The 25,413-nt window shown below is 41.8% G+C and overlaps 1 protein-coding gene across 3 annotated transcripts in view; it reads left to right on the top strand.

Annotated features, from left to right (window-relative positions):
- The window catches only part of KCNAB1 (potassium voltage-gated channel subfamily A regulatory beta subunit 1), a 307,111-nt gene that overhangs the window by 257,976 nt on the left and 23,722 nt on the right, over positions 1–25,413 (top strand). For all 3 annotated transcript variants that reach the window (XM_054713662.1, XM_008142222.3, XM_054713663.1), the window contains 2 exons: positions 23,014–23,099; positions 24,767–24,887. In XM_054713662.1, the coding sequence (XP_054569637.1) occupies positions 23,014–23,099; positions 24,767–24,887 (207 nt within the window). The remainder of the gene's footprint in view (positions 1–23,013; positions 23,100–24,766; positions 24,888–25,413) is intronic.

The following is a 25,413-nucleotide window of genomic DNA, read 5'->3' on the forward strand; positions in this document are numbered from 1 at the left end:
TGGGGTTACAGACTGGAGCAGCTGTCACTTAGCAGCATCTCATTTAAACTCAGGGTTGAACGAGCATGCTGATTCCATGGGGTGAGCAGAGCCACCTGTACCATTGCTAATCTGGAATTCCCAGGTGAATGAAGACCCTTCAGTCTCTCTTACTTTCTGTACAAAATGAAATAACAAAAACAGTAAATGGTTTTGTTAAACCCCTCCTGGGTATGGGTATTTAATATGTGTAATGAAAAAAAAAATGGGAGTCTTCATTCAGAGGGTGAGGGCACTAGTTTTAGGTGTGTATACTTGGTTGAGTTGCTCAGACGTTCTGTTGCTCAGTTTTTCATTTGGAAAATGGGAAGAATAAAAATATTACCTTCTCTAGCTATTTCCAAGATTGTTGTAAAGATCATATGAGACAATATAAGTGAAAATGTTTTTATACATTTCAATGCCCTGCACATACATTCTGAGGTTGAAATTGTCATTATATATGTTTATACTTTTAGGAATTGATATTCATAATAAGATGTAATAATCGAAGTTTCATCCAGGCACCAAGACACAACTGAAATAAAAGAGAGGTGCCCAATCTCCATTTTGTGTACTTGCAAAGGAAATGGGTGAGGGCTGGTTCCATGTCTCTTTCTGCCCCCAACCTTTTATTCTGAGAAATTAAAACCTACAGAAAAGTTGAAAAGGTAAACATACAATACTCTCCACGTAGATTTACCAAATTATGCTGTATTTGCTTCTATTTCTCCCTTCCTTGTTCTCTCTCTCTCTCTCTCTCTCTCTCTCTCTCATGATATTTCACCCACACTTGCTCCTATCTCCTGAGAACAAGGCACCCTTTTATATAACCACAACACAATCCTCACACCCCAGAGCTTCAACATTGATGCACCACTATTATGTAATAAGCAAGCCATATTCAAATCTCCTAAAATGTGCTTCAAAGTATTTGTTTAGATTTTTTTTTTTTGGGGGGGAGGGGTGGATGGGGAGGCAAGCCCAGGATTTAATTAAGAATCCACAGTGCATTTAGTTGTCATGGCTTTTTCTTCTCTTAGTCTAAAACAGTTCTTCCACCTTCTTTCCTCTTTAATAACATTATATTTTCTTTTTTTTAATCCAAGCCAGTTGCTTTAGAGAATGTCTCTCAGTCTAGATCTGTCTAGTTGTTTTCCCTACGATTAAACTAATATTAAGCCTTTTTGGCAAGAAGACTTTTTGGGTCCTTCTCAGTGTGTCCCATTGCTGGTCATGTTAAGTTGACCACTCAGTTAAGATGATGTCTGCCAGCTTTCTCCACCATGATGGTACCTCTTTGACTTGGTAATTAATAACATGAGGTGTGTTTCTTTGAAACCAGGTGAATAGCCTGTGTCCCCCACAAACTGATTTTTAGCATCCATTGAGGATCCCTGTCCACGTCCATTATTACAATGGGGGGCCACAAGCCTTCTCCATTCATGAGTGAGCATTCTTCTGTAAAGACGAGCTTTCCTTTCTCCTCCTCCCCCACTCTCAGTTCTGGGACTCTGCAGCCCCTCACTTGCTTGAAGAATATAAAGGTTGAGACAGAGGAGAGGGGATCTAGTTGAGAAGGACATATCCAAATAAAACTGTGCTCTGAGCACCATCCACCCCAGCAGGGTGAGAGGGCTGCCCCTTCACTTCAACCCTGGTTGGGGGTGGGGAGTTTCAAGGCTACTCATACTGTTTAAAACATGATCCCCATGGTTGGGGAGTAGAGTGGCTTGGGAGCTGACTCGTGTCTGGCAAATCCAGAGGTGGAAAGTGGGCTGAGTCTCTACTTTAGTGGTATAGCCAGGAGAGTGCTGGGTCACAGGGAGGGCCTCTGTGTTTGTTTCCCCAGGTGGTGTCATCTTGGGTCCTGTCCTCTAGGTTGTGTTTGAGAAAAGAATGAACACAGAGCCAATAGGAGAAGGGCCTGGAGGAGAAGCAGAAAGTAGAGGAATGAAAACACCAGCCATGCCCCATGTCACTACCCTTTACTGCTGGCTTCTAGTCTGAGCAGGTTCCAGCTAGGAAAGGGAAAGGAATTTGAGTTTGAAATTTTGATTGACATCTATGGAGGCTGTGTTTATAATTTAAAATTATGTCAGGACTGTCTATGGCCCAGAGTGGGCAGAAAACCCATGGGGCCAGTCTGAGTTTTCATCAGGGCCAAGGGACACTTTTTCCCAGCGAATATAATGAGCCAATGGAAGACTGGAAAAAATTAAGTTGTGTTATGATTACATTATCATGAGTCATGCTTGATCCACATTCTAGTTACACATGTTTAATTACCTAATTTAAATATATCTGACTTAAATTACATGTGAAGAAAATGAACTCTTCCATTAGTTTCAGAAAACAAATTGGTATACTTCATAAGAAAATATCATTATGTCCAAAATAATTGGAAGTTTAGGAAAACCTTGTGTGCTTAAGATCCAAGTCTCCACAAATTATAAAATAATTTGGCCACCTGCATAAAATGTATACATTACACATACACGTAGACATCCCTTATATCCCACCACTGCTCCTCCCACAAACCCGCCCTAGAAATCTGAAGACTTTTAAGTGTCACTTCTCCTTAGGGAGTAATTGTTTGTCAATGTTCAAATACTGGAAAAGATTAGAAACCACAAAACCTTACCCCCTGCAGTTTGGAATTTTCCATCCTTTCTAAATATGTTCCATTTTTAGCTTTTGCTAATTTGTTTTTAATTCTGAAAGGTGAGCTTGTGTTGTGACTTGCTTCAGTGAAGAGAATCATACAAAATTAATGAGAATTAGAGAACATACTTTTAGATGACTTTTTGAAACCCTACTACAGTCAACCCCAAATTTACTTATGTAAGAAAATTATTTTTTCTTTAAGAACAAGTGGATAGAAGGGTACAGGGAAACAATAGAAAAGGAAAGAAAGTTTTGTGTTATCCATAACTTGGGGAAGGAAGGAAAGTGTTGTATCATTATCATAGAAACTGGAAGTATATATGATAATGGAATGAACCCAATTACCACCTAGAAATAGGTGCTTTATATATATATATGTGTGTGTGTGTGTGTGTGTGTGTGAGTGTTTGGGGTTGTGATATAAACATGCTATTAAGTTGTGATATAAACACACACACACACACACACACACACACATATGTAAAAAACAACAACAAAAACTTAACAGCAAGGAAAAAAGGGAGCTATAGAGATCAGAAAGAAAATTTTGGGAGGTAGAAAAGGATGAAATTCCATCCATTTCCCCTACTCTCTTCCCAAGCACTGGTCAAAAGCCCCTTTCTCAAAAAAACCTACAGAATGTATTTTACATGTCACCTTATAGCACTTAGCATGGCCCAGAGAAGAACATGGCATAGTAAAAATACTCAAGTCTAAAACCTGGCTCATTCATTTATTCATATTCAACTGATATTTAGTGAGTGCCTACTATACACTAAGCATTGTTCTCAACCCTAGAGAACAACATAAGCAAAGATCCCCATTCTTGAAGGACACATTTATTCTAGCAGGAGAGATAAGAAATAGACAGTAAAGCAATAATAAATTAAATTATATAGAATATTAAAAGGTAATTAAGTGTTACAGAAAAAAATAAAAAGTAGAGCAGGATAATGAGCTTGGGAACACTCAAGGTGTCAGGAGTGGTCATTGAGAAGACAAGATTTGAGCAAAGACTTGAAGGGGTAAAGCAAGTAACTAGGAAGGAGATAAGGAGGTTGTTTCTGGCTGTAGAAACAGTGCAACGGTCCTGAGATGGGAGGAGCCTGTTGTGCTTGAGAAATATCAAAGATATTAATATGGCTGCAGAGAGGAAGGGAGGAGCGGGGTAGAAAGAGATGAGTATAGAGCGATTACAGGAGCCCTCTGGATTTTGGACAAGAAGTGATGTGATTTGACTTAAATTTCTAAAGGATCCCTCTGGCGTGAAATTGGAATAAATTATAATGGGACAAATGCAGGAGCAGGAAGACATGTTAAGAAAGAATTGTAGCAATCTAGATGATGATGGCTCAGAGAATGTTAGCTGTGGATGTGTAAAAGTGGTTGAGTTTGAATAAATATTGAAAGTAGAGCCAGCAGAAATTCCTATGAGTTGAATGTGGGAGTAACAGAAAGAGAAGAGTAAAGAATGACTCCCAAGGATTTAGGCCTGAGTCACCAGAAGGATGGAGCTGCCATCAACCGATATGGGAATACCATAGGTGGAGCTGGTTTATGGGGGAGATCAGAGGTCTGAGTTTAGTCGTGATGAGTTGGAAATGTTCATTACACATCCAAGTAAGCAGTAGGCAGTTGGACACTGATCCTAAAACTCAAAAAGATAGACAGAAACATAAATTTGGGGTCATTTACATGTAAATGATATTTAAAGTATTACAGAATTAATAAAATCACACAGGGAGTAAAAGGAAGGAAGATAGATAGATGATAGGAGGAAGGAAGGAAGGAAGGAAGGAAGGAAGGAAGGAAGGAAGGAAGGAAGGAAGGAAGGAAGGAAGGAAGGAAGGAAGGAAGAAGGAAAGAAGGAAGGAAAGGAAAGGAAGGGGACAAAAGGACCAAGGACTGAGGCTCCCCAACATTAGGAGGATGGGAGGAGGGAGAGAAGAGAAGGTAAAGAAAACACATCCAGGAGGAAGAAGTGATCAACCATATCAAAGGCTATGACGGGTCAAGCAAGTTGAAGACTATGAATCATTGGTGTTAGTGCCAGGATCATCAATAACGTCGACAAGAGCACTTTTGATGAAATAGGGAGTGAGGAAGTAAAAGCCACTAATCTCTGAGTCTCAGTTTTCTCATTTGGAAAACAGCAAGGAAACCTGTTGATTTAGGATGACAACGTAAAATATTTCTGCCGCTTTCTTTCAAAATAAAAAATCACCCAATAAATAGCATCCAGGGCAAAGAACTAATATAAAAACTTCCTTTCTAATGAAAGTGGCTGACAACTCAAAACTTGGACCAAAATATATGAAAATAGAAAAGGAATGGAGAAATTGTAAATGACTTAGCAGAACTGAAAAGATTTATTGAAAGTGCCCACAAGTGCATCTCTCGGGGGGTGAGGTGGGGGGCCGCGCTTGAGTCGGCTCCTCTGGACAAGTCCACTTCCAGCATTCCACCTGGCGGCTTTCCCAGTACACGTGTTGGGGTGTCGCACCCGTGGGAACATTGATCTAGGGTGTTCCTTAAGCAGCTGCCGGTCTTGAAATTTCTGGAGCTACTATGGTCACAGGGAGTCTTGGCTGTAAGAGTCACCCGAGAGAGATGTCCTTTATCTAAAAGCTACATGTCCAAGTCAACTCCTAGTCTTACATCTGCAGTCCCTGTGTCACTATCTTCTGGTCCTGGTGTAGTCCCCCGTTTCCAGAACTCTCTTTAAAGCATTTTTGAAAGAAACTATTTTTTATAGATGAATACTCAGGCTAACCTAGTGGATATAATCTTGGAAGTTCCACGTTTACCCACTTCAAGATCAAAGTATTATATGCTTTTCAGTTGTTAGTGCCACAAATGTGTATGCTCTCTGTGGGCGCCCCACGCGTGTGCTTACGTGTGTGCTTCCGCTGGAAGCAGATCAAGGTCTCCTTTGCTCAGCATGTGGAGTGTTGGTGCAGGCTCGCTCCAACTTTCTCTGAATAAATCAGTTGGTTAGGTTTTCTGTTGGAATGGAGGGTCTGCAATGCCGGCTTCCTGTCAAAATCTTCCTACCAAGGCAGTGTTCTGCTGGCTAGCTCAGTTCCCAGTGTGTACCTTAGATTTTTTTTTTTACGTAAAAATAAGAATCTATACTGACTTTATGTGGCTGTTCTGGTTTTAAAGGATGAGCTATATATAGGCTGTGTGTTTTCTGTACTGATGTGGCGCTTATTAAATACTTTTGTATCGTAAGTAAAATTTGAGGTGTTTAGGGAGGAAAAAAAAAAGTGCCCACAAGTGAGAAGCAGGTTAATTTGCACCACACAACCTGAAATGGTTAAGGCATTAGAGGCACCAGGGTTACAGAACATGGGGCTGAGGTGGGAATTAGAAACAAGGTAGTTATTTAAAAGACTGTACAGAGCTATTAAAGCTCATGTCCCCATATCTGTAGGCAGGGTCCTGCCTTTCTCCTCCAATGAAGGAGGCAAGAGATACATCAATGGAAGAAATTCATTGAGAAGCTCTAGTCTAAGGGATACCAGACACAGAGGAAGATGGGACCAGGCTAAAAAAAAAAAAAAAAGTTATGAGACCCCAGACCTTCCCTCTCACTTACCTTCAGGTCACTAACCTTGCACTTTCCCCAGGCAAAGTTAAGAGAACATTTCTCTGGAGAAAATTAACTATCTCAGAAAAAAATAATATAATAGATACTGACATTGTTGTGAAAGAAAACCCCAGTGGGACAAAGTGGCAAGTCTCCTAATTGTTCTAGCTGAGAAGTGCCATCTAAGCACAATTTTCGTGCTTTACTCTTAAACAGGAATGGAAACCCAAGGATCACCTGACATTCAAAGAAAACCTCCAATATGGAAAAAAAAAAATGTTAATAGCTCAGTAGAAAACAAAACAAAACACAGAACAATGCAGAGAGATACAGAAAACTTCAAAGAAGCTATAATTAATATACATGGTGAGATAAGAAAATATATTGCATCAGTGGAATAAGAACAGGATAGAAGAGAGAACAAGAGCAACATAGAACTAGAAAAAATAATAGAGATTATAAACTATATAGTTAATTTAAAAAAACAATAAAGATGTTGAACTTTAAAGTTGAGGGGAATTTTTAAAAGTAGGAAATGGACAATAGGAGTGAAAAGATAAGAAAATGAAGGTTCTTTCCAAGAAGTCCAATATTAATTCAACTAAAAGATTTCTAGAGAGTACAGGTAAAATGGAAGAGAGGTAGTTAGTGAAAAAAACAATACAAGAAAGTCTGATTTGAAGAGTATGAGCTTCCTGACTGAAAGTGCCCACCCAGTATATCCAGGACAATGAATGAAGACCCACACTAAGGAACTTTAACATGAAATTTCATAGCTGAAAGAAATAAAGAAAAGCGTCGTAAAATATTCCAGAGACTTCATAGAGTATGCACATGAAGGTTAGAGAATAAAGATTGCTCAGGGGTTTTCAGCAACAAAACTGAAATCCAGAAGACCATGGAGCAAACCTTCAGAATCCTAAGCAAAAAAAAAAAATTCCTCACTCTTGGTTGGTGGGCAAGCTATCAAACAAGTGTAAGGAAATAATATTTTGACTTTTCTATCTCCCAAACAATTGCTCGGAAGCTACTGGAAAAATGTGCTCCACCAAAATGAGAGGATAATGCCACAAAGGGGAAGCCATGGGATCCAACCCATTAAAGGAAAGGAGAGAATCTCCAGGGTGACGGGGATGTAGGGTGTGGCAGGAGGATGGTGGACTCTACATGGGATGTTACCAAGGGAAGAAAATACAAAGAAACTGAGTTCCCCACAAGCATGACCATGTGGAAAACTATACTGAGAGATATTTGTTTAAACACAAAAAATTTAGCTATAGCTCTAAATAGAACTAAGTTAATGAAAGGATTGTCAACTAAAAGAAAAATGAAAAATAATAGAAGAAAGGAAATCGTAAATCATCATAAACGGCTCTGCTCGGTAGTGGACACTAACTGCACAGTCATTATAATGAAAACACAGAATATTAGTTCAATCCTAAACTGAGATGTGAATATATTGGAAAAATAGTGAAGGTAGAAGAATGTATGCATGGAAGCTAAAACCCTCACTTCCACAGGCCAATAGATAACGTCTGAAAAAATCTGGACCATGATAGTAATGCATAAATGATGAAAAATGTAGAGACGGATACCAGAATATGTTGTGTGTGTTGCAAACGGTATCCTCTGGCGTGCAGGCAAAGCATGGAAGGACTATTACTGCTCTTTGTTACAGGCCTTTTCATTTTGACCTAAACTATCTATATGTGTTACTTTGACAAAATTAAAGATTAAAACAATAACCACACACATATACACGCAAATGAGATAAAATGCCAGTAGTACTGAGCTGTTAGTAGTAATGAGGGCCTCATGGCTGTTGAAGTCCAGGCACAGTCCCTGGGGTTTAGAAATACACAATCAATGCTAGTTTTTCTCCCTGAGACTCCACCTTCAGAAGCCAACCCACTTCTCACACATCCCTCCAGGAGGATGCCTGCACCAGGTATCCACTGTCATTTCCCAAACAGGCTGTGCTGAGCTGGACCCTTCCCTCAGTGGCCGCCAAAGCAGGCTGTGACAGAGAATCCATGGCAAGGTGAGAGAAAACATAATGTCCATTTATTTTATAGTTTACTGTTTTTAAAGAGTAATAACAGAGGAGCAGCATGCGGTCACACACACTAACTGGGCAGCCACCTGTGTGAAGTGTGTGATCTCAGGAAACAGAAAATGGTTCCTGCTGGTGCCCAGGGGAGCTCCACAGTGAGTATCTGGTTCCTTTCACTACCTGCCATGCTTCAGGGCCTCCCGGGCCATGTGGCTGGGCACAAGTCTGCCTATTTCTAACTTGCTGAATGTTCTCTATGGCTAAGAGCAGCTAGAGCTAGACTGCTTGCTTTCAAACCCCAGCTCCAACACTTACTAGCCACCTTAGCTGTGCCTCAATTTCCTCATGTGCAAAAAAATCCTAATATATAAAAACCCTGGGTCGTAACAACCAGTAAGGACCAAGGCTCAATCAACCAGAATTCAGTCCTGCAGTCAGTGCCGGATTGCCATGGAAACCCAGTGCTGACTGCTTCCATTGCAGGCACGGTGCCCCAGCACTGACTGCTGAGGGGGCTGCGAATCAGGACCAGAGAGATGCCTGAAGAGAGAAGCAGGGACTGATCCGTTGCCTCTGTGGCAGCTTTTGATCAGCACTTGCCTCTCTCTTTCTCTCCCAGTCTGGCCAGCAGCCACACCTCCATTTCTCTCATGGCATAGAAACTGACCAATCAGAACCAAATCTGGGTCAACTGTGAGGAGCCAATGGCTGCCTAGGAGGCTGAGCTTTTGATGCTGACTGGCATAGAAACTGACCAATCAGAACCAAATTGGCCAGCAGAGGAGGGCAGTTGGGGGTGAGATCAGGCAGGCAGGAGAGGGCAGTTGGGGGCAAGATCAGGCAGGCAGGCAGAGGCAGTTAGGGGTGATCAGGAAGGCAGGCAGAGGGGTTAGGGGCGATCAGGCAGGTGAGCTGTTAGGAGCCAGCGGTCCCAAATTGCGAGAGGGATGTCTGACTGCTGGTTTAGGCCTGTGGGATCGGGCCTAAACCGGCAGTTGGACATCCCCCAAGGGGTCCTCAATTGGAGAGGGTGCAGGCTGCGCTGAGAGAAGCCCCCCTCCATGCACAAATTTCATGCACCAGGCCACTAGTCTCTATAATAAAAGCCTAAGTGACCATTATGGCAGAACGACCAGTTGCTATGATGTGCATTGACCACTAGGGAGCAGACGCTCAATGCAGGAGCTGCCCCCCTGGTGGTCAGTGCGCTCCCACAGGGGTAGCGCAACTCAGCCAGAAGCCGGGCTTACGGCTGGCAAGAGCAGCTGCCATGGCGGGAGCCTCTCCCAACTCCACAGCAGCACTACCAAGTGGTGGCAGCAGGCACAGTGGGCCAGGATGAGCATGAGCAGTGTGGTGCCTGGCCCCAATTTGGGCTCCTTCCTGGCCGCCTGCCACTTGGCACACTGCTACATCCCCTAAGGGGTCCCGGGCTACAAGAGGAATGTCTGACTGCCAGCTTAGGCCCGATCCTGGTGCTGTTCTCTGTAGAAGGCAATCAGTCTGAACAACTCAGTGACTCAGGGAAGCGCAGGGCACTCAAGGTGAGCCTGCCTCCATGCTTGACTCACCCACTCGATGGTGTTTGCAGGACATATTATGGTGGCCCAGCCCGTGCACGTGTAGCAGTTGCTGAAGCTCAAGCAGCAGGCCATGCAGCAGCAGAAGGCCATCCAGCAACAAGCCGGCAGTCGGACATTCCCCGAGGGGTCCCGAACTGTGAAAGGGCACAGGCTGGGCTGAGGGGAAGCCCCCTCAGTGCACAAATTTCGTGCACCAGGCCTCTAGTGATAATAATAATAAACCTATTCAATAAGATTGTTGTGAGGAGTAAATGAGTTACAATATATAAAGTGTTTAGAACAAGGCCAAGTATATTATAAGTGCTAAATTAGTGTTATTATAAATATTCCAGAAGACCCTTATGTATGTGAGGGAGCTCCATAAAATGGGCATGAAAATATACAAAAGTTCAGGACATAAAGGATGAGGTCAAACTAGGGTTCTGTGTGTAATTTAAGACCAGTCCAAGAGAGGGACTATTCATTACATCTCTTAGGTCGCTCAGCCCTTCTGGTTGCTCTTTATCTCACAACTAGGCACACATTTCTCCGGAAACACAGGGAAGTGTGTTGTGTGTGGAAAAGGCGGCTGTGGGAGGGTGAAGGGAGTTGGACAAGCCACAGAGTAAATATGAGGCATTTTCCTGCCAGGTCAGTTTTACTCAAAGATTTGTCAAGGAAAATACTATTATTGTTTTAAAGTAAATGCTTTATTATGGTATAGAGATGAAATTTGCATAAATTGTTATGCAAAGTCAAAGTTGTCTAATAACATTTTCTTTTGTGGCGCTGTAGTGGATCATGTGGTAGACATAATTAAGACACACTATCTTTGCTCAGCTGGTGTGGCTCAGGGTTGAGCATCGACCTATAAACCAGGAGGTCATGGTTCGATTCTGGTCAGGGCACATGCCTGGGTCCCCAGTAGGGGGCTTGTAGGAGGCAGCCAATCAGTGATTCTCTTTCATTATTGATATGTTTCTATCTCTCTCTCCCTTTCCCTTCCTTGCTGAAATCAATAAAAAAAAATTTTTTTTAAGAAACACTATCTTATATTAAAAAGAAAAAATACTTGCTAAATCCTCCCTTAGCAGAAGATTCTAATGGAAAAAATAAGGGAAAACAGACATCTTTGGGTGAGGGATGGAGGAGAACCTCAGAAATGGGAAAGAAAGCCCCAAAGAAAGTGATCAAAGGTTCTAGATACAAACACACAAAGCATGGAGCGGAAACTAGATACGAGGAAAAGAATGCTGAGCATCCCAGGGTAGACCTGGACAGGACAGCCTCCTCCACAATGGCTCTTTCGATGAATGTTGCTCGGCCACTCCTGGGCCTGCCTTACATATTAACATACAGAGCAACAGGTGCCTCGTTGTAGTTCCTCTTTACCAGGCAGTTCGCTGCTGAACAGCATCCATTCCACCATGCCAAGTTTTGAAAATGCCTTTTGGTTAGTTACCAGGTTCCTCCCAAACATAGACAAGCTCTGCAGAGCCAGATGGATCTGAGGCTGCCAGGAAGCCACATCTGCGGAAGGGTAGAGTTTTTGATATCATTAAGATGAGGATAGTGTCTCCTTCCAGACGTCTCCTACGGCAGGACCAGGAACTAAGGCCAGCTCTTCACTTTGCAAGAAGCAATATCAATTGCTTCCTGTTACAGCATGAAGTTAGATTTGCCAGTAGAAAAATCTCATTAGGATAAATATTTTTCCCTCGTATCAATCCTCTGCCAAGTTGCCTTCTTTAATCTTTCATCCACAAGATAGAATTCCTTTTAAAATAAACTTAAAAGCCTGTCCCAAGAAGCTGATACACAGACAGTTGTATAAATGTTAAAAGCTGCAGACAGGATAATAAAGTAAGAAGTTACAAATCAAGATTCTACATCCGCCTGTCTAACCAATGATGGTGACCTTCACACAATTGGAAAGATCAGAAATGTGAGGCTTGAGTCAGATATCTGCAACGCAATGACAGATGTTCCCAAGTATAAAAATAATTGTTCCATTAATAATGGATGTAGAAATATTAGGTGCCACATAGAACTTGTGGGATTTGGTTAAATTAAATTTTTAGTATCTCAATGAACATTTGGAAAACCATTCCTTAATGAGTGTTTTACATAATACATTTCCTTTTGACATGCCCAAAGGTTTACTTCCTCACTTGATAGAGATATTTTAAACCTCTACATGTGGGCATGAAATGCATAAATACAGATGAAGAGAAATGGGAAAAGATAAGTTTAATTTTGTTTGAGCATGGGCATTGTGGGTGAGGCTGATTTTAGAGGAGGAGTGAAAACCTGGTTTCATCAAGTTTTTAATTTCTCTGAGCCTCAATCTCTTCAAATGTAAAATAAAAATGTAATAATAGCACCTTATTGTTCTGTAGTAAAAGCTTAAATATAATCATGTTGATAAAACTCCCAGCACATAGTAGACACTCGTAGAGTTCGCTCTCTCCCTGTCCCTCTGTTGTGGGCGTGACCAACCAGACCCAGTCTGAGCAGAGGAAATTGTTGGTTGTCAGCCCAGAAGTCACCCCTCCCTCTCAGGTACCCAGATTTTCATGTAAGTGACTATGCTTTTCCCAAACTGCCCACTGGCCCAGAGGAAGGCCACTCCCCTCTCCCCTTGCTGGACCTCAGTTCCAAGGTGAGTTCTGGGTTGTGTTAAGCCAATCAGCTCAGAGTCACTGGTTCATGTAACCAAAACAGTCCAATCAGAGTGAATGTCAGGAGTCTTGGATTGCTGAGGCACACAGCCCTGGACAGAGATGGATAAGGAAGCAGGTGGCCACAGATGCTACTGTCAGCCACCCTCATGCCACAAGGAATCCAGCTCTGGATAGCAGAGCACAGAGCCAGGAAAAAGTGACTTGGAATAACCAACTCTGAAGCACATATTATGATCTCTGCCAATAAATCTCTTTTATAATTTAAGCATTTTCCATTAAACAAATCCAAAACACCACTGATATATCAAGAAGTTTGAGACATCCTCATTTCTAAGTAAGAAAAACGGCAGCCCAAATCGCAAGAGGATCACAAAATAAAAAGCTAATAATTCTCAAAAATATCATCTTTTGATTTTTTTATATATTATGACTAAATGAGGGATCTTTATAACTAATATCATATCTTTCTATGTATTACTGATAGGTTTTATTGCCCTATATCAGAATACCTTCCACCATAATTGTTTCATCAACAAATTTGTTCTATCAAATAAACCTACACGGCAGGTGAATTTTCTCATTTATTTCTGCATACGTTCTGTAAGATTACTCATCCTGAAACATTCACTAAGAAACATTAGGTTATTGAAAATCAGGTGTTCATGGGAATGTTATCTATGGCAAAGACGAACAATTGTTATCACCTGCTTTGAGAATTTTCTAGGTCACTGCTGTAGACTGAATGTTTGTGTTCCCTCCGCCCCCAACCCCAAAAATTCCCATGTTGAAACCTAATCCCCAGTGTGATGCTATTAGGAGGTGAGGCCTTTGGTAAGTGCTGAGGACATGAGGGTAGGGCCCTCATGAATGACATTAATGTGCTTATAAAAGAGACCCCAGAGAGCTCCCTTGCCCCTTCCACCATGTGAGGACACAATGAGAAGCTGTCTACAAACTAGGAAGAGGGCTCTCACCAGACCCTGAATCTGCCAGCACCTTGATCTTAAACTTCCCAGCCTCCAAACTGGGAGAAATTAATGTTTGCTGTTTAAGTCACCTACGGTGGTATTTTTGTTATAGCATCCCAAACAAATGAAAACAGCCATATTCTACAATGAAATTTGTGGCTTAATTGACAAGAGCAAAACTTCAAAAACTTGAGAAGGAAGGAGAATCCTTTTCCAAATATTAATTTTTTCATTTATGTCAGAGAGAGAGCCCATATCCGGAGAAGACCCATGTTCGAACTTTAAAAAATTGACCAGTGGCATTGTCAAAGGAAACCCCAGGACACTAACATAGATTCCTACAACCCACCAATGATACAACTTCAAGCTTCACAGATGAAGACGTAAGTCAGGTATCTAGGAAATGTGCACAACCCTGGAATTTTAGTTCACTTAGATTTGTTTATTTATTTATATTTGTTCATTTGTTGCCTTGCTTCAGACAAAATTTAAGGCAATGGGGTTTACTTACTCACATTGTGAGTATCTCTAAATAAGTTAGAATTCACTCCACTGTTCATAAATCTTAAAGAATTTGGTATATGGAATAGCACTGTACTCTATATTCACCGTGAATGCTACCTCCTTTTAACCGGGACAGAAATGGTCTGATTAAATAATTTAATTACTACCATTTAGTATTAACCAAACATAGCAATTGCAAACTGATATTTTGGAATCACCAGGTTCTAATAAGAAATAGTGGGGACCATGTTTAGATTATGTTGGAGGACGAGGCGCGATTTCATGATACATATTTGAAGTAATTATTTCTTGGAGTGTCAGCAGGCACTAGTTGGTTCTAGGTGAGCTGCTGGAAAGACTGGGTGTAGAGATAAGAAGATTACAAAGAAATAATAGAGATAGAGTGGAATTGAAAGATAAGAAAATTGTGTCATTGCCTTAGGCAATTCGCTTGGCCATTCTTATCTAAATGTGTAATGGACAGTTGCTCTCTTGCTAGGATTAAAGGTACCTATCTGGTGGAGGAAGAAATAGCATAGTGGCCCCCCTCCCCCCCCCCCCCCGGCCCCCGCCCCCCCTCCCCCCCCCCCCCCCCACTAGGGAGAGTTGAACAAGAATTGAGCTGAGTCCCCAGGACAGCCTGTGCCTGTCTGTGCAGAAGTCACAGCAAGTTCAGGCTCTTACTACGGGGAACTGTTCTTATTTGCATGTTCTGCAAATGGAATTTTCTGGAGTTTTATTCAGTTTGAGATAAGGTAAAAGATGGAGGGGAAAGGAGGCATGACAGGGGGAGGTAGGGATATGCCACAAACTCAAACAAGTTCAATTAAATTGTCCCTCAACCTTAACTTTCACCCACTTCTTCTTTCAAGACAAGGGTTGGACTAAAGATGGCCAAACCTTTTTTACCAGTCCTACATGGATGATCTAACCTCACTTTGAAACTTATGGGTACTTACCAACTACTGGTGTTGTTCAGGGCCTTTCAACTTTGGGTAAAAGTGAGACTAAAAGGATTCCATTTTAATAACCTATTCCACATTCCTGAATAAGGTTTGGAAGTCACATCTGAGCAATATCAAAGGCTCAGCTCAAACTGTTTAGGGTCAGGGAAAACCCGTGTGTGGCAGAGCAGAGGTAGAGGGCCCTGTGCCCTTTAGGGAGGGTTCTCTCGGGGGAGCAGCAGGGTGAGGACAGTGTGTTGTCCTTGGAGATATAAAGCTCCACATGTAACTCTTCCTAGTCTCTTGAATCTGGGCTGTTCTGATCCAGAATCATTTTGGCCGACCTCCTGATCTTGTGAAGGAATATCTTGTGAAGATCACTTCTTCTCTAAGCTTCAACAAGTCAGACGCAGACACAAGCCCTCTGAAAGCGCTCTTTTTCAAAGGGCCATCAGATTTGAAGTCTTTCTTCAAGGAAGCAAAAAGATAGCCCACGTTTCTTGCCATTCAACCGCATCATGAACTATAGTCAGCGGCACATTAAAGGCAAAGGGATGGATATAACCACACACAAGGCATCACACATTCACAAAAACACAGTGGGATCAATGTTACTTTTCTGTCCCCATCCCACCTTCTCCCACAGTGTACTATGCGCAAAGCCTTCAAAGTGACAATCGCCAGACTTCAGAGCTAGAAGTGGCCATATAGACTATCTCCTGAGAACTTGCCCAAATGACTATCTTTCTGAGCCTCAGCTTCTTCATCAATAAAATGGGGGTTAAAATATAACCCACCTGAACAGTTAGCATAAAGATTTCCTATGTGCTCAATTAATATCAATCTGCTCATTTGTTGTGGAAAACACTGAGACCCAGGGAGGCTGAGCAATGTGCCCAAGTTAGAGACAATGACGGGACATAAGTGTCTCCTCAGTCCTGGTGTGTGCTCTGCAGGATACACGAAGCCCGGCTTTCCTCAGCCAGTCAGCAAGCCTTAAGGCTAGGCATGGCGCTGCTTCACTGATGGGTCTGAGTTTCCATTCCTGTGAGGGAGGACAGTCCTCTCTCTCCAGACCCTCAGCTGAGCACCGAGGGAGGATTAGGACTGATAAAGAACCAAGAAGGAACCTCTAAGCCACCAAGAGGCAGGATCGTAAACCAGCACCACCACAAGCTTTGGAAGTTAAATAAGTACAGAAACAAGTTGAGTTAGATAAATAAAAAACAAACAGCTGGTTTGGAGTAAAAATTGTGCCCAGGTCCAGACCTGGTTTTTCTTAGTGTTCACAACTACTCCTCTGATGAAACCAAGTCTCTGCGTTCTCCCAGGGCCCCAGCGGCCACCACCTCCTCTCCTCTCAGGAAAGAAAGGATCTGAGAGCAGGGAGATTGAACCACATGAAGGACACTGCCAATAGGCAGCCACCTTTCATCTCTAAAGATGGCAATTTCATTTAGTTAAACCTAATATTTATGAATTAACCTATGGCATGTTAGTGCTTGAAAGTGGTGCCTCTGCTTGTTAGGGAACCTTTTTTCTTTTTTAGATTGTAAAAGTATAACACACATTTACAGAAACTTGGAAAATACAGAGCAAAATCACAAAATTCCACTCTATAGTACAATTATTATTTTGTGTATTCACTCTCAGCATTTTGTAGGCATATTTGAAATATCTGTAAGATTCATGCTTTGGTTGTGCCTTAAAACAATCAACTCCTAGCCTCTGTTTCCTCTTCTCAAGTGAGAGGAAACTGCACTGGAATATCTCTGAGGTTTCTTTTGTTTTTATTATGCCGTGTCCCTTTGGCCAGATGAACTTGAGTACATTGTATTTGATCAAAACATTAATTTCTGCCTATTTGTATCTTCAGTCCTTATGGTTTATTGTTCACGCAGTATATCTATTTGCTTACAACTTTCTTTTTTATGATTTTATTTTTTTGTTTTGTTTTGCTTATTTTATTTTTGTTCCTTATGTTTTCTTTTTTTTTAATTTCTTTATTGAAATTAAGGTATTACATATGTTTGCTTACAACTTTCAAAGTTCTAGGGAACATTTCCCATGAACAAAGGTTTCATGTAAGCAATCTATTTTTGTATGAGGGCCATTTAAAAAAAAATGTTTATCAACAATTTTTTTTCACTCAAAATAAATAGTTATATTAGGGCCTTTAGCATAAAATACACATTTTAAAATGTGAATGACCTACATTACTGACAGAAGAATGTCAACATTATTTTTCTATAACTAAAATGTTAAGAATCTGAGCCTATTGGAGAAGAAACAATCAGGGCCACATCCTGCTTCTTGTTACCCAGTTTGTGTTACTCTTTTAGATTCACAAATTGGTCTACACACATTATCTCATGTTAAGCTTTGAAAGGATCAATATCATCCTCGCCTTACAGATGGGAAATGGAATCCTCGGGGAAGCAAAATGGACTGGTGGCATTTATAGCAGGCCAGTGTGTGCTAGGGTTCAGGGAATAAGAGAGAGCTGCCTGTGGCCTGTGGGTTAAAGAACAGTCAACAATTATTTCAACTTGGAAAGAAGCACACAGGGAAGATTTAACAGAGTTTTTCAATAGTTTAGACAGTATTTCTCAAACTGTGAGATTTGAGAGCTGATGAAAATATTACAAAGGCCCAGGCTCATTGAAGTAGGATAAGACACACACCTCTGCATGTTCATCGGATTTCTCAGGTGATTCTGATTCATATAAAAGTATCAAAGTGTGTGTGTGTGTGTGTGTGTGTGTGTGTGTATGTGTGAGAGAGAGAGAGAGAGAGAGAGAGAGAGAGAGAGAGAGAGAGAGAGAGAGAGAATGCATGCATGTCATGGTGACTATCTGTTTACGTATCTACTAAAGCAAATAACTAAACTAAAGGTTAAATTATAGCATGACCCATTCAGATTACATGAAAGCTGAAAGGAAATGTGGGAGGAAGTTTACAGCCACTGAAATGGCTTACTTGGGAATGGTATGAAGCAGTGGTTCTCAAACTTGGTTCTGCACCAGAATTGCTTTGGAGGGCTGGTTAAAACTCCGACTGCTAGGCCCTACCCACCCCCAGATTTTATAATTCAGTAGGTCTGGGGTAAGACCCTAGGAACGCCTCTCTAACAAGTTCCCAGGGGCTGCCGATGCTGCCACACTTTGGTAGCATTGTAGACCCGCAGAGGGTTCCAAGCCCAGCCTGCACACCAGAATCCTCCGGGAGGGGTTTTTAAAGTGTTGATGCCAGGCCTCACCCAGAGATCTGATATAATAGGACTTCGGTGGAGCCCGGATAGTGTCATTTTGAGCCCAGATAGGGCAGTCAGGGTTGAGAACCACGGAGCTAAGGATTCCTGGGAGAGCAAAGTGATCACATTCAGTCCTGGATTGCCAGATTGAGTCAGTCTGTCTGTGTTCTTTGCAAGAAGCGGGTGAATGCAATGCACTAAATGATCTTCCTAATGTCTTTCTCCCCACTCAGAATCCATGCTCTGACCAGATGCTTTTAAAATGCATTTCCATAATACACAAGTAAAACAGCAGACTCAATTTTTTTTCTTAACAATGCTGCCCTCTAGTGTTCTTAAGTAGTCAAATAACGTAAAAACCCACCTCAGCCATCAGTATGGCGATCCCTGTTAGCTCAACACTTGGGGGATTTTTCTCTGACATTAAAAAGAAATTTTAATGTATATTAAGTTAAATTTTATTTTCTGGTAACATGAATCTCCACCTGCAGCCTGTCGGTTCTCCCATAATTCCTCCCTGCAGCCTCCTCCAGGATAAGAACTCCTGGATTAAAGCTTTTACTACAAATACAGTTCAACGGAAAAGTAGAGCCCTGGTCCTTCTCTCTTTCTATACATTTTATTGTTATATAATTTGTAGGGACAATTACAGGAGCAATTGGTGCTATTATTATCAGTCCATGTGGTTCTAAAGACATCCTTTTTCTCCGAACTTGGTGAGAAGTGCCTTCATCCAATAAAGGCAAAATGGGAAGAAAAGAGAAAGCTAGCTCTGTTCATGTGGTCCATTTTTACAATTTTTGTTGTCCTTCGGCTCTTTTTCAAGTTGTAATGCTGCAATAAGTCCAACTCAACTACACACCTTGCAATACTGTTTCCATTATAGTCTGTTCTCAAAGATAAGGATTTTGCTTCTGACAAAGAAAAAAGGACTCCCGGAGTTCTCCTTTCAATATTCCACCGACCTCGTCTCTGTGGGGTCAGAGGCAAAACGAATCAGGGAAAGCGAAATTACCAGCAACTTTAGTGCTGGGGCATTGGAGTGTCTTCATAAGCTCTTCCACACTCAGAACTATTTGTTCTCTCCTTTCCCTCACTTCTCACACCCACCTCATTTTCTCTTGACTGATAATTCATTGAGAATAGAATTCATCAAACAGGAGCTCCCATGTCTTCCATGTCGAGTTCTACAAACCTCCTGGGTCCCACTGTGTTGATGGACATGTCCTTCCCACCCGACGTTGCCCCGCTCCATCTCACTTTAATACGTCTCCCTCTCCCTTCTTTTTCCCCCAACCCCCATCCCATATCATCCATAACTCCTCTTTCTAGATCACTTCCAGCATCATACAAGCTTACTCTTATATCTTCCATCTTTAAAATAAACCTTTCATCTGGCGCACGTGGCTCAGTGGTTGAGCATGAACCTATGAACCAGAAGGTCCCAGTTCAATTCCTGGTCAGGGCACATGCCCTGGTTGCGGGCTTGATCCCCAGTAGGGGGTGAGCAGGAGGCAGCCAATCAATGATTCTCTCTCATCATTGATGTTTCTCTCTCTCTCTTTCCTTCTCCCTTCCTCTCTGAAATCAATAAACATATTTTTTAAATAAAAATAAAACTCTCCTTTGACCTTAAGGGCCCCTTCAGCTACTGCCCTCTTTGTTCCACTCACTTCCAAACTCAGCCTACCCAGGTTGCCTCGCAAGTCCTCCCTTTCCCACGCCCATGCTTCCCATCGGCTGCAGCTTGGCCTTGGTCTTATCACACCACCGACAATGAAGCTGCTCTTCTCATGCTCCACGATGACCTCCCTGTCATGTGGCCAAATCCAATGGACACTGTCAGGGGCCCTTTGGACTCATATGCTCACGGCGTTCCAGTGTGTTGGCACAGCTCCTTCTTGGAGCACTCCCTGCTCCTGATTCTGAAACAGTTCCCCCTCTGGCTTCCTTCCTGCCCCTCTGGTTGCTGATGACCCTGACACCATAGTGTCCTATCTCCAACCTCTGGGCTGGCTCTTAAAACGTCTTCTCTCTTCCCTCTGCAGATTCCCCTCACATAGTCTCACCTAATTCCATGAATCTAAGTACGAGTAATAGACAGGTAACTAATAAATATATCACCTCCAGCCCACGTTGCTTACTGTGTCATTCATTCAATTATCTCTATACGACATCTCTCTTTAATATGTCACAGGCATTTCCATTTTTTGCATGTCCAACGAGGAACCATTGATTTCCCAAAACAAACAAAAAAAACACCTGTTCCTCCCTCAGTCTCCTTCACTGTAAGTGGCCAGATATCTGTGACATTGCCTTCATTCCTACCTTTCCCTTACTGCCGCATTCAGTCCATCTGCAAGTCTTATGGATTCTTCCTCTAAAATATATTTGAATCCATCCATTTCTCTATCCCACCACCCTATTCTGAGCCATCCTCATCTCCTGTCTGGAATACTGTAATATCTTCCTAAAGATCTTCCTGCTTCCTGCAATCCTCCCCCTGGGATACTCCATGCGCAGTCAGGGATAGCATTATGAAACAGAAACACATCCTGTTATTCCCTTACCTAAAAAATGTTAATGATTTCCCATTAAGCTTTGAATAACATACAAATAACATAGTTTTCCCTTTGCCAACTTCATCTTGTATCTCTGTCCTCCTTCCTTACTAGACCCTGCTGCAATGGCTTCCTTCTGATTGCTGGAACTCACTAAGTTGTGCCTCAGGGCCTTTGCACATGCTGTTCCAATTGCTGAGAGATTGTGCTTTCCCTGTTCTTACCAAAGCTGGCTCCTTTTTATTTTTCAGGCCTACACATTACTCCTCAGGAAGACCTTCCTTGCCTAACCAAATAGGTCTTTCCTCTCATTCTCTATATCCGCCTGCTATTTGTTTACTTCATAACACTTCAAATTTTGTAATTACTTATTTGTTTACATCTCCATCTTCCCCACTGGACTCTAAACTCACTGAGTACAGGAGGTGTGTATGTTGTACTCATAGATTAATCCAGCAATTGGCACAGTACCTGGCAACTATTAGGCTTTTAATCCTGTGTGTTAAGTAAGTGAATAAAGGTACTCACAGCCTCCTCTCCACCTTAACTGCTCTGGTCAAGGCCTCAATGATGGCCATGTGGCCAAGCCACGCAGTGTTCTGTGCTCATTTCACTGATTACAGACTAGAGACAAGAGAGCGTCTTGGGTTCATTTTATTCTCTGTGAACCTCATCAGTGTTTACCTATATGTGTGTTTCACCACAGTATCCCCAGCACCCAGCTCAGCAGACACTTAATAAATACTGTTGATTGAATGAACTCCTAAACTCTGAATGAAACAGGATGGGGAAGGAAAGGGAGTGGTACGCTGATGGTGTTGTCAAAACTGTGAATACTTCTGGGGCAGAAATTTTAAAAATGGCTTCAACCTTCAGAAATGTTTATCATTCCATTTGCATAATAAAAGAAAAATGTTTTGTATAACTTTTGCTTTATAAAGGAAGAATAAACTTCCTAGTTTCCATTGCTGAGTTAGTTTAGCTTATAAGCCAAATTCTACCTCCATTGGTTAGAAATGGTGAATAAAAGCTTTCCCATCTTCCAAAGAAAGACACCAAGGGCAATTTAAAATGGTTTACATAAACCAAGCAAGGAAGCTAAGACCCTAATCCTGCTGCCTCATTCAAAATCCTGTTCCCTACCAATTTAGACAGTGCTGTTTATGAGAAATAAAGTAAGAATACATCCACCTCAACTCGACTTCGATTCTTTTGAAGGACATTTAACCTACAGGTATCAGTGGGACACATAGAAGCTAAAGTCTGCAACCCCTTGAAAATGCCAGTTGATGTAGCATCCTGGGTGTTTGGCTGACCTGCTTTGTAGAAGAAATCCAACCGCGATTGTGACTTTTCACTCAGTTGAACTCGAGGCTCTGCATGCTCCCTGGTTCTGCATCCCATCTGGCTGGTGCCAAGAGGATTAACTTGGCTCCTCCTCTCTGGCAAAGTGATTCATTGTCCAGTTCAGGCAATGTAGTGTCAGGCTGAGAGAGGCTGATGAGCAAACTGGGTGGGGCCACAAACAGCTCCCCGCCCCCGCCCCCCCCCTCCCGTCACCCCCAGGGAAATTCATTACTCGGGTGTCTTAGAATAAAGTTTGGTTCAAAGTAATTAAGAACAAGGAGTGCCATTGTGGGCTAGGAGCCACTGTGGCTTCAGCTGTTTGCTCAGCATTTAATATGTTTATCTTTCTGCTAAATACATTGCTGTTGAGTCATCTCTATTATACTGCCACCCTGTGTGAGGCCCAGCTCTGCAAATCCAGCACACAGAGGCAGGCCTTCTCTCCTCAGTGACCTTACAATCTACAAAGTCAAAACAAATGCTTTCTCTTCTCACTTTGGTGAGCAGAGTACCCAGGTTCTGAAGGAGGTGAATCATGTGTTCTTTCATTAGGCCAGGAACCATGAAGCAATAAAAGTCAAGGAAGAACTTAAAGTGCTCATTATGTTTTTAATATCATTTAGCGTGATGGCTGCAAATGGAAATGGAAAGTCAATTTACCCAAAAGTACCATCAGCCTCCACATCATCAATATTTCATGGTAGACTATTATGTTGTCACCAGTGTCAAAGCAATTATATTAATCAAACAAATACTTGGATTAAACTTCTAAGCTTTGGGCAGGGGGGAAAAAACCCCAAAGACCATATAACTTTGAAAAATAGAAAAACTCATGAAATGCTCTGTTTGGCCTTCCACAGAAATTGTTCGAGCCATGACACATGTGATAAACCAAGGCATGGCGATGTACTGGGGAACCTCGAGGTGGAGCGCTATGGAGATCATGGTAATTTCATTTCTGTTTTTAAATGGCCATTGAGCACCTTATGACAGGTATTATTGCACTTCGCTTTATTGTTCTTCACACATACTGCATTTTGTACAAATTGAAGGTTTGTGGCAACCCTCCATGGAGCAAGTCTCTTAGTGCCAGTTTTGCAATAGCATTTGCTCATTTTCTGTCTCTGTGTCACATTTTGGTAATTCTCACAATATTTCAAACTTTTTCATCATTGTTATACTAGAGGCCCGGTGCATGAAATTCATGCATGTGTAGGGTCCCTAGGCCTGGCCAGCGATCAGGGCCAATCTGTGGGGCCTGAGGCCTGCAGGCTGGGGGCAGCTCCTAAATTGAGTGTCTGCCTCCTGGTGGTCAGTGCGCATCATTGCGACCGGTCATTCTGCTGGTCGTTCCACCAGTTGGCATATTTGCATAGTCAGCTTTTATTATATAGGATTTATTATGGTGATCTGTGATCAGCGATCTCTGATGTTACCCTCCACCGGCAAAAAAGTTACCTCTTGCAAGCTGAAGGCTCAGATGATGGTCAGCATTTTTAGCAATAAAGTATTTTTTAATTAAGATATGTACATTGATTTTTTTTTAGACATAAGGCTATTGCACACTTAATAGACTACAGAAGTGATTTTCAACCAGTATGCCACAAGAATGTTTAAAATATGCAATACCTGACTATTTAGTCAGCAGCACTGACCTCTTTTCCCTTAGGTTGTAAAAAAAAAAATAAATAAAGACAATAGCCAGCATAATAATAGCCATCCAGTGTGACTGAATCAAAATTACATCTATTTTTTAGTCAGAGTGACAAAAATATATTTTTTGACGTGCAGCAAAATTTTAGTAATTAGTTTGTATGTGCCATGAGATGAAAAAAGTTAAAAATTGCAGGACTACATTATAGTATGACCATAACTTTTATATGCACTGGGAAGCCAAAAAATTCGTGTGACTCGCCTTATTGCGATATTCACTTTATTGCAGTGGTCTGGAACTAAGCCTGCAATATCTCTGAGGTATGCATGTGCTGTTTCTCAGATACCATGTGTAAACTGCAAGACCTCTTGCAATCTTTCCTCACAATCGCTGTGGCACTAGAATTCTCTGGTCAATTCCCTCATTACAGAGAGGGATGTGGGGGCTGGAGCTCATCACAGCTCAGAACACATCAGGGAGGGTGCAAGTCTCCTAATAGGAAACGCGTTTTAGCATGTCTTTGGCAGCAAGAGAGTAAACTGAATTTCTTAGCTAATGAGAACACAATATTCCAGTTTTCTTTTAAAAACTCTATTAAATGACTATACTGTTTATCACATGCTAATTAAAGATCACCTGTAGATACTGTCTGTTTCATTTCTTTAGACTCTAAAAATAGTCAAACTACATTTTCTTTATTGTCGTCCATAATTCCCACTGGGACTAATTTGCCCTGGGCTTTACTCAGCCCAAACCCTCCCGAAGAATAATAAGGATTTCTTGCGTTTGGTATTGCTCTTAGTGAAACTGATGGTCATAACTGTGCCTATTGTATGTCATCCTCCATGCTTCTTGGTTTGTATTGATTTTACTAAAATGAAAATTTCTCATGCATAGAATCACAGGGCAGTCTTATTTCTCATCAGCATAAATCCAGTTGCAATCTTATTTCTCTCTAGGAAGCCTACTCTGTGGCAAGACAGTTCAATATGATCCCTCCTGTCTGTGAACAAGCCGAGTACCATCTTTTCCAGAGAGAGAAAGTGGAGGTTCAGCTACCAGAGCTCTACCATAAAATAGGTAATCTCCACGATCAAATTTGCTGATTATTTTTAACAACAGTAGGCCCCGTGATCTGGGGGTGGGGGTGGGGGTGGGGGGAGAATTATTAAAATGCTTCCCTAAATGTCCCTTATTAACATAATAAGAGCTATGCATTCCAGAGACTATAGAAGAATCAAGTGTGCCTTTATGTAGTTTGCGGGGTAGCTATAGCAGAGGTGCAAACTGTGACTGGCATATAAACTGTACTCAGTAGGTGTTCAAAAAATGCATACAGAATGCAGGGAAGAAACCCATGAATAAACTCATTTTTCATGGGGTGCTTGCTGTGGCCAAAGCGTGCATCCTTGAGAAGATTATGACTGCTTTTCCAGAAGATTATGGACATATACATATATATCTCCCACTCTGTGCCTGGAACTGAGTCAGACATGGAATTCAAGGACAACTCACAAACCAGGCACTACATGTAGGTAGACATAATGATGTCAATGAGAGGGGGGAACTATATACACACCATATACACAAAAATTGTAGACATCAG

The sequence above is a fragment of the Eptesicus fuscus genome, chromosome 3 (assembly GCF_027574615.1).
Source record: "Eptesicus fuscus isolate TK198812 chromosome 3, DD_ASM_mEF_20220401, whole genome shotgun sequence".
Taxonomy (NCBI): Eukaryota; Metazoa; Chordata; class Mammalia; order Chiroptera; family Vespertilionidae; genus Eptesicus; species Eptesicus fuscus.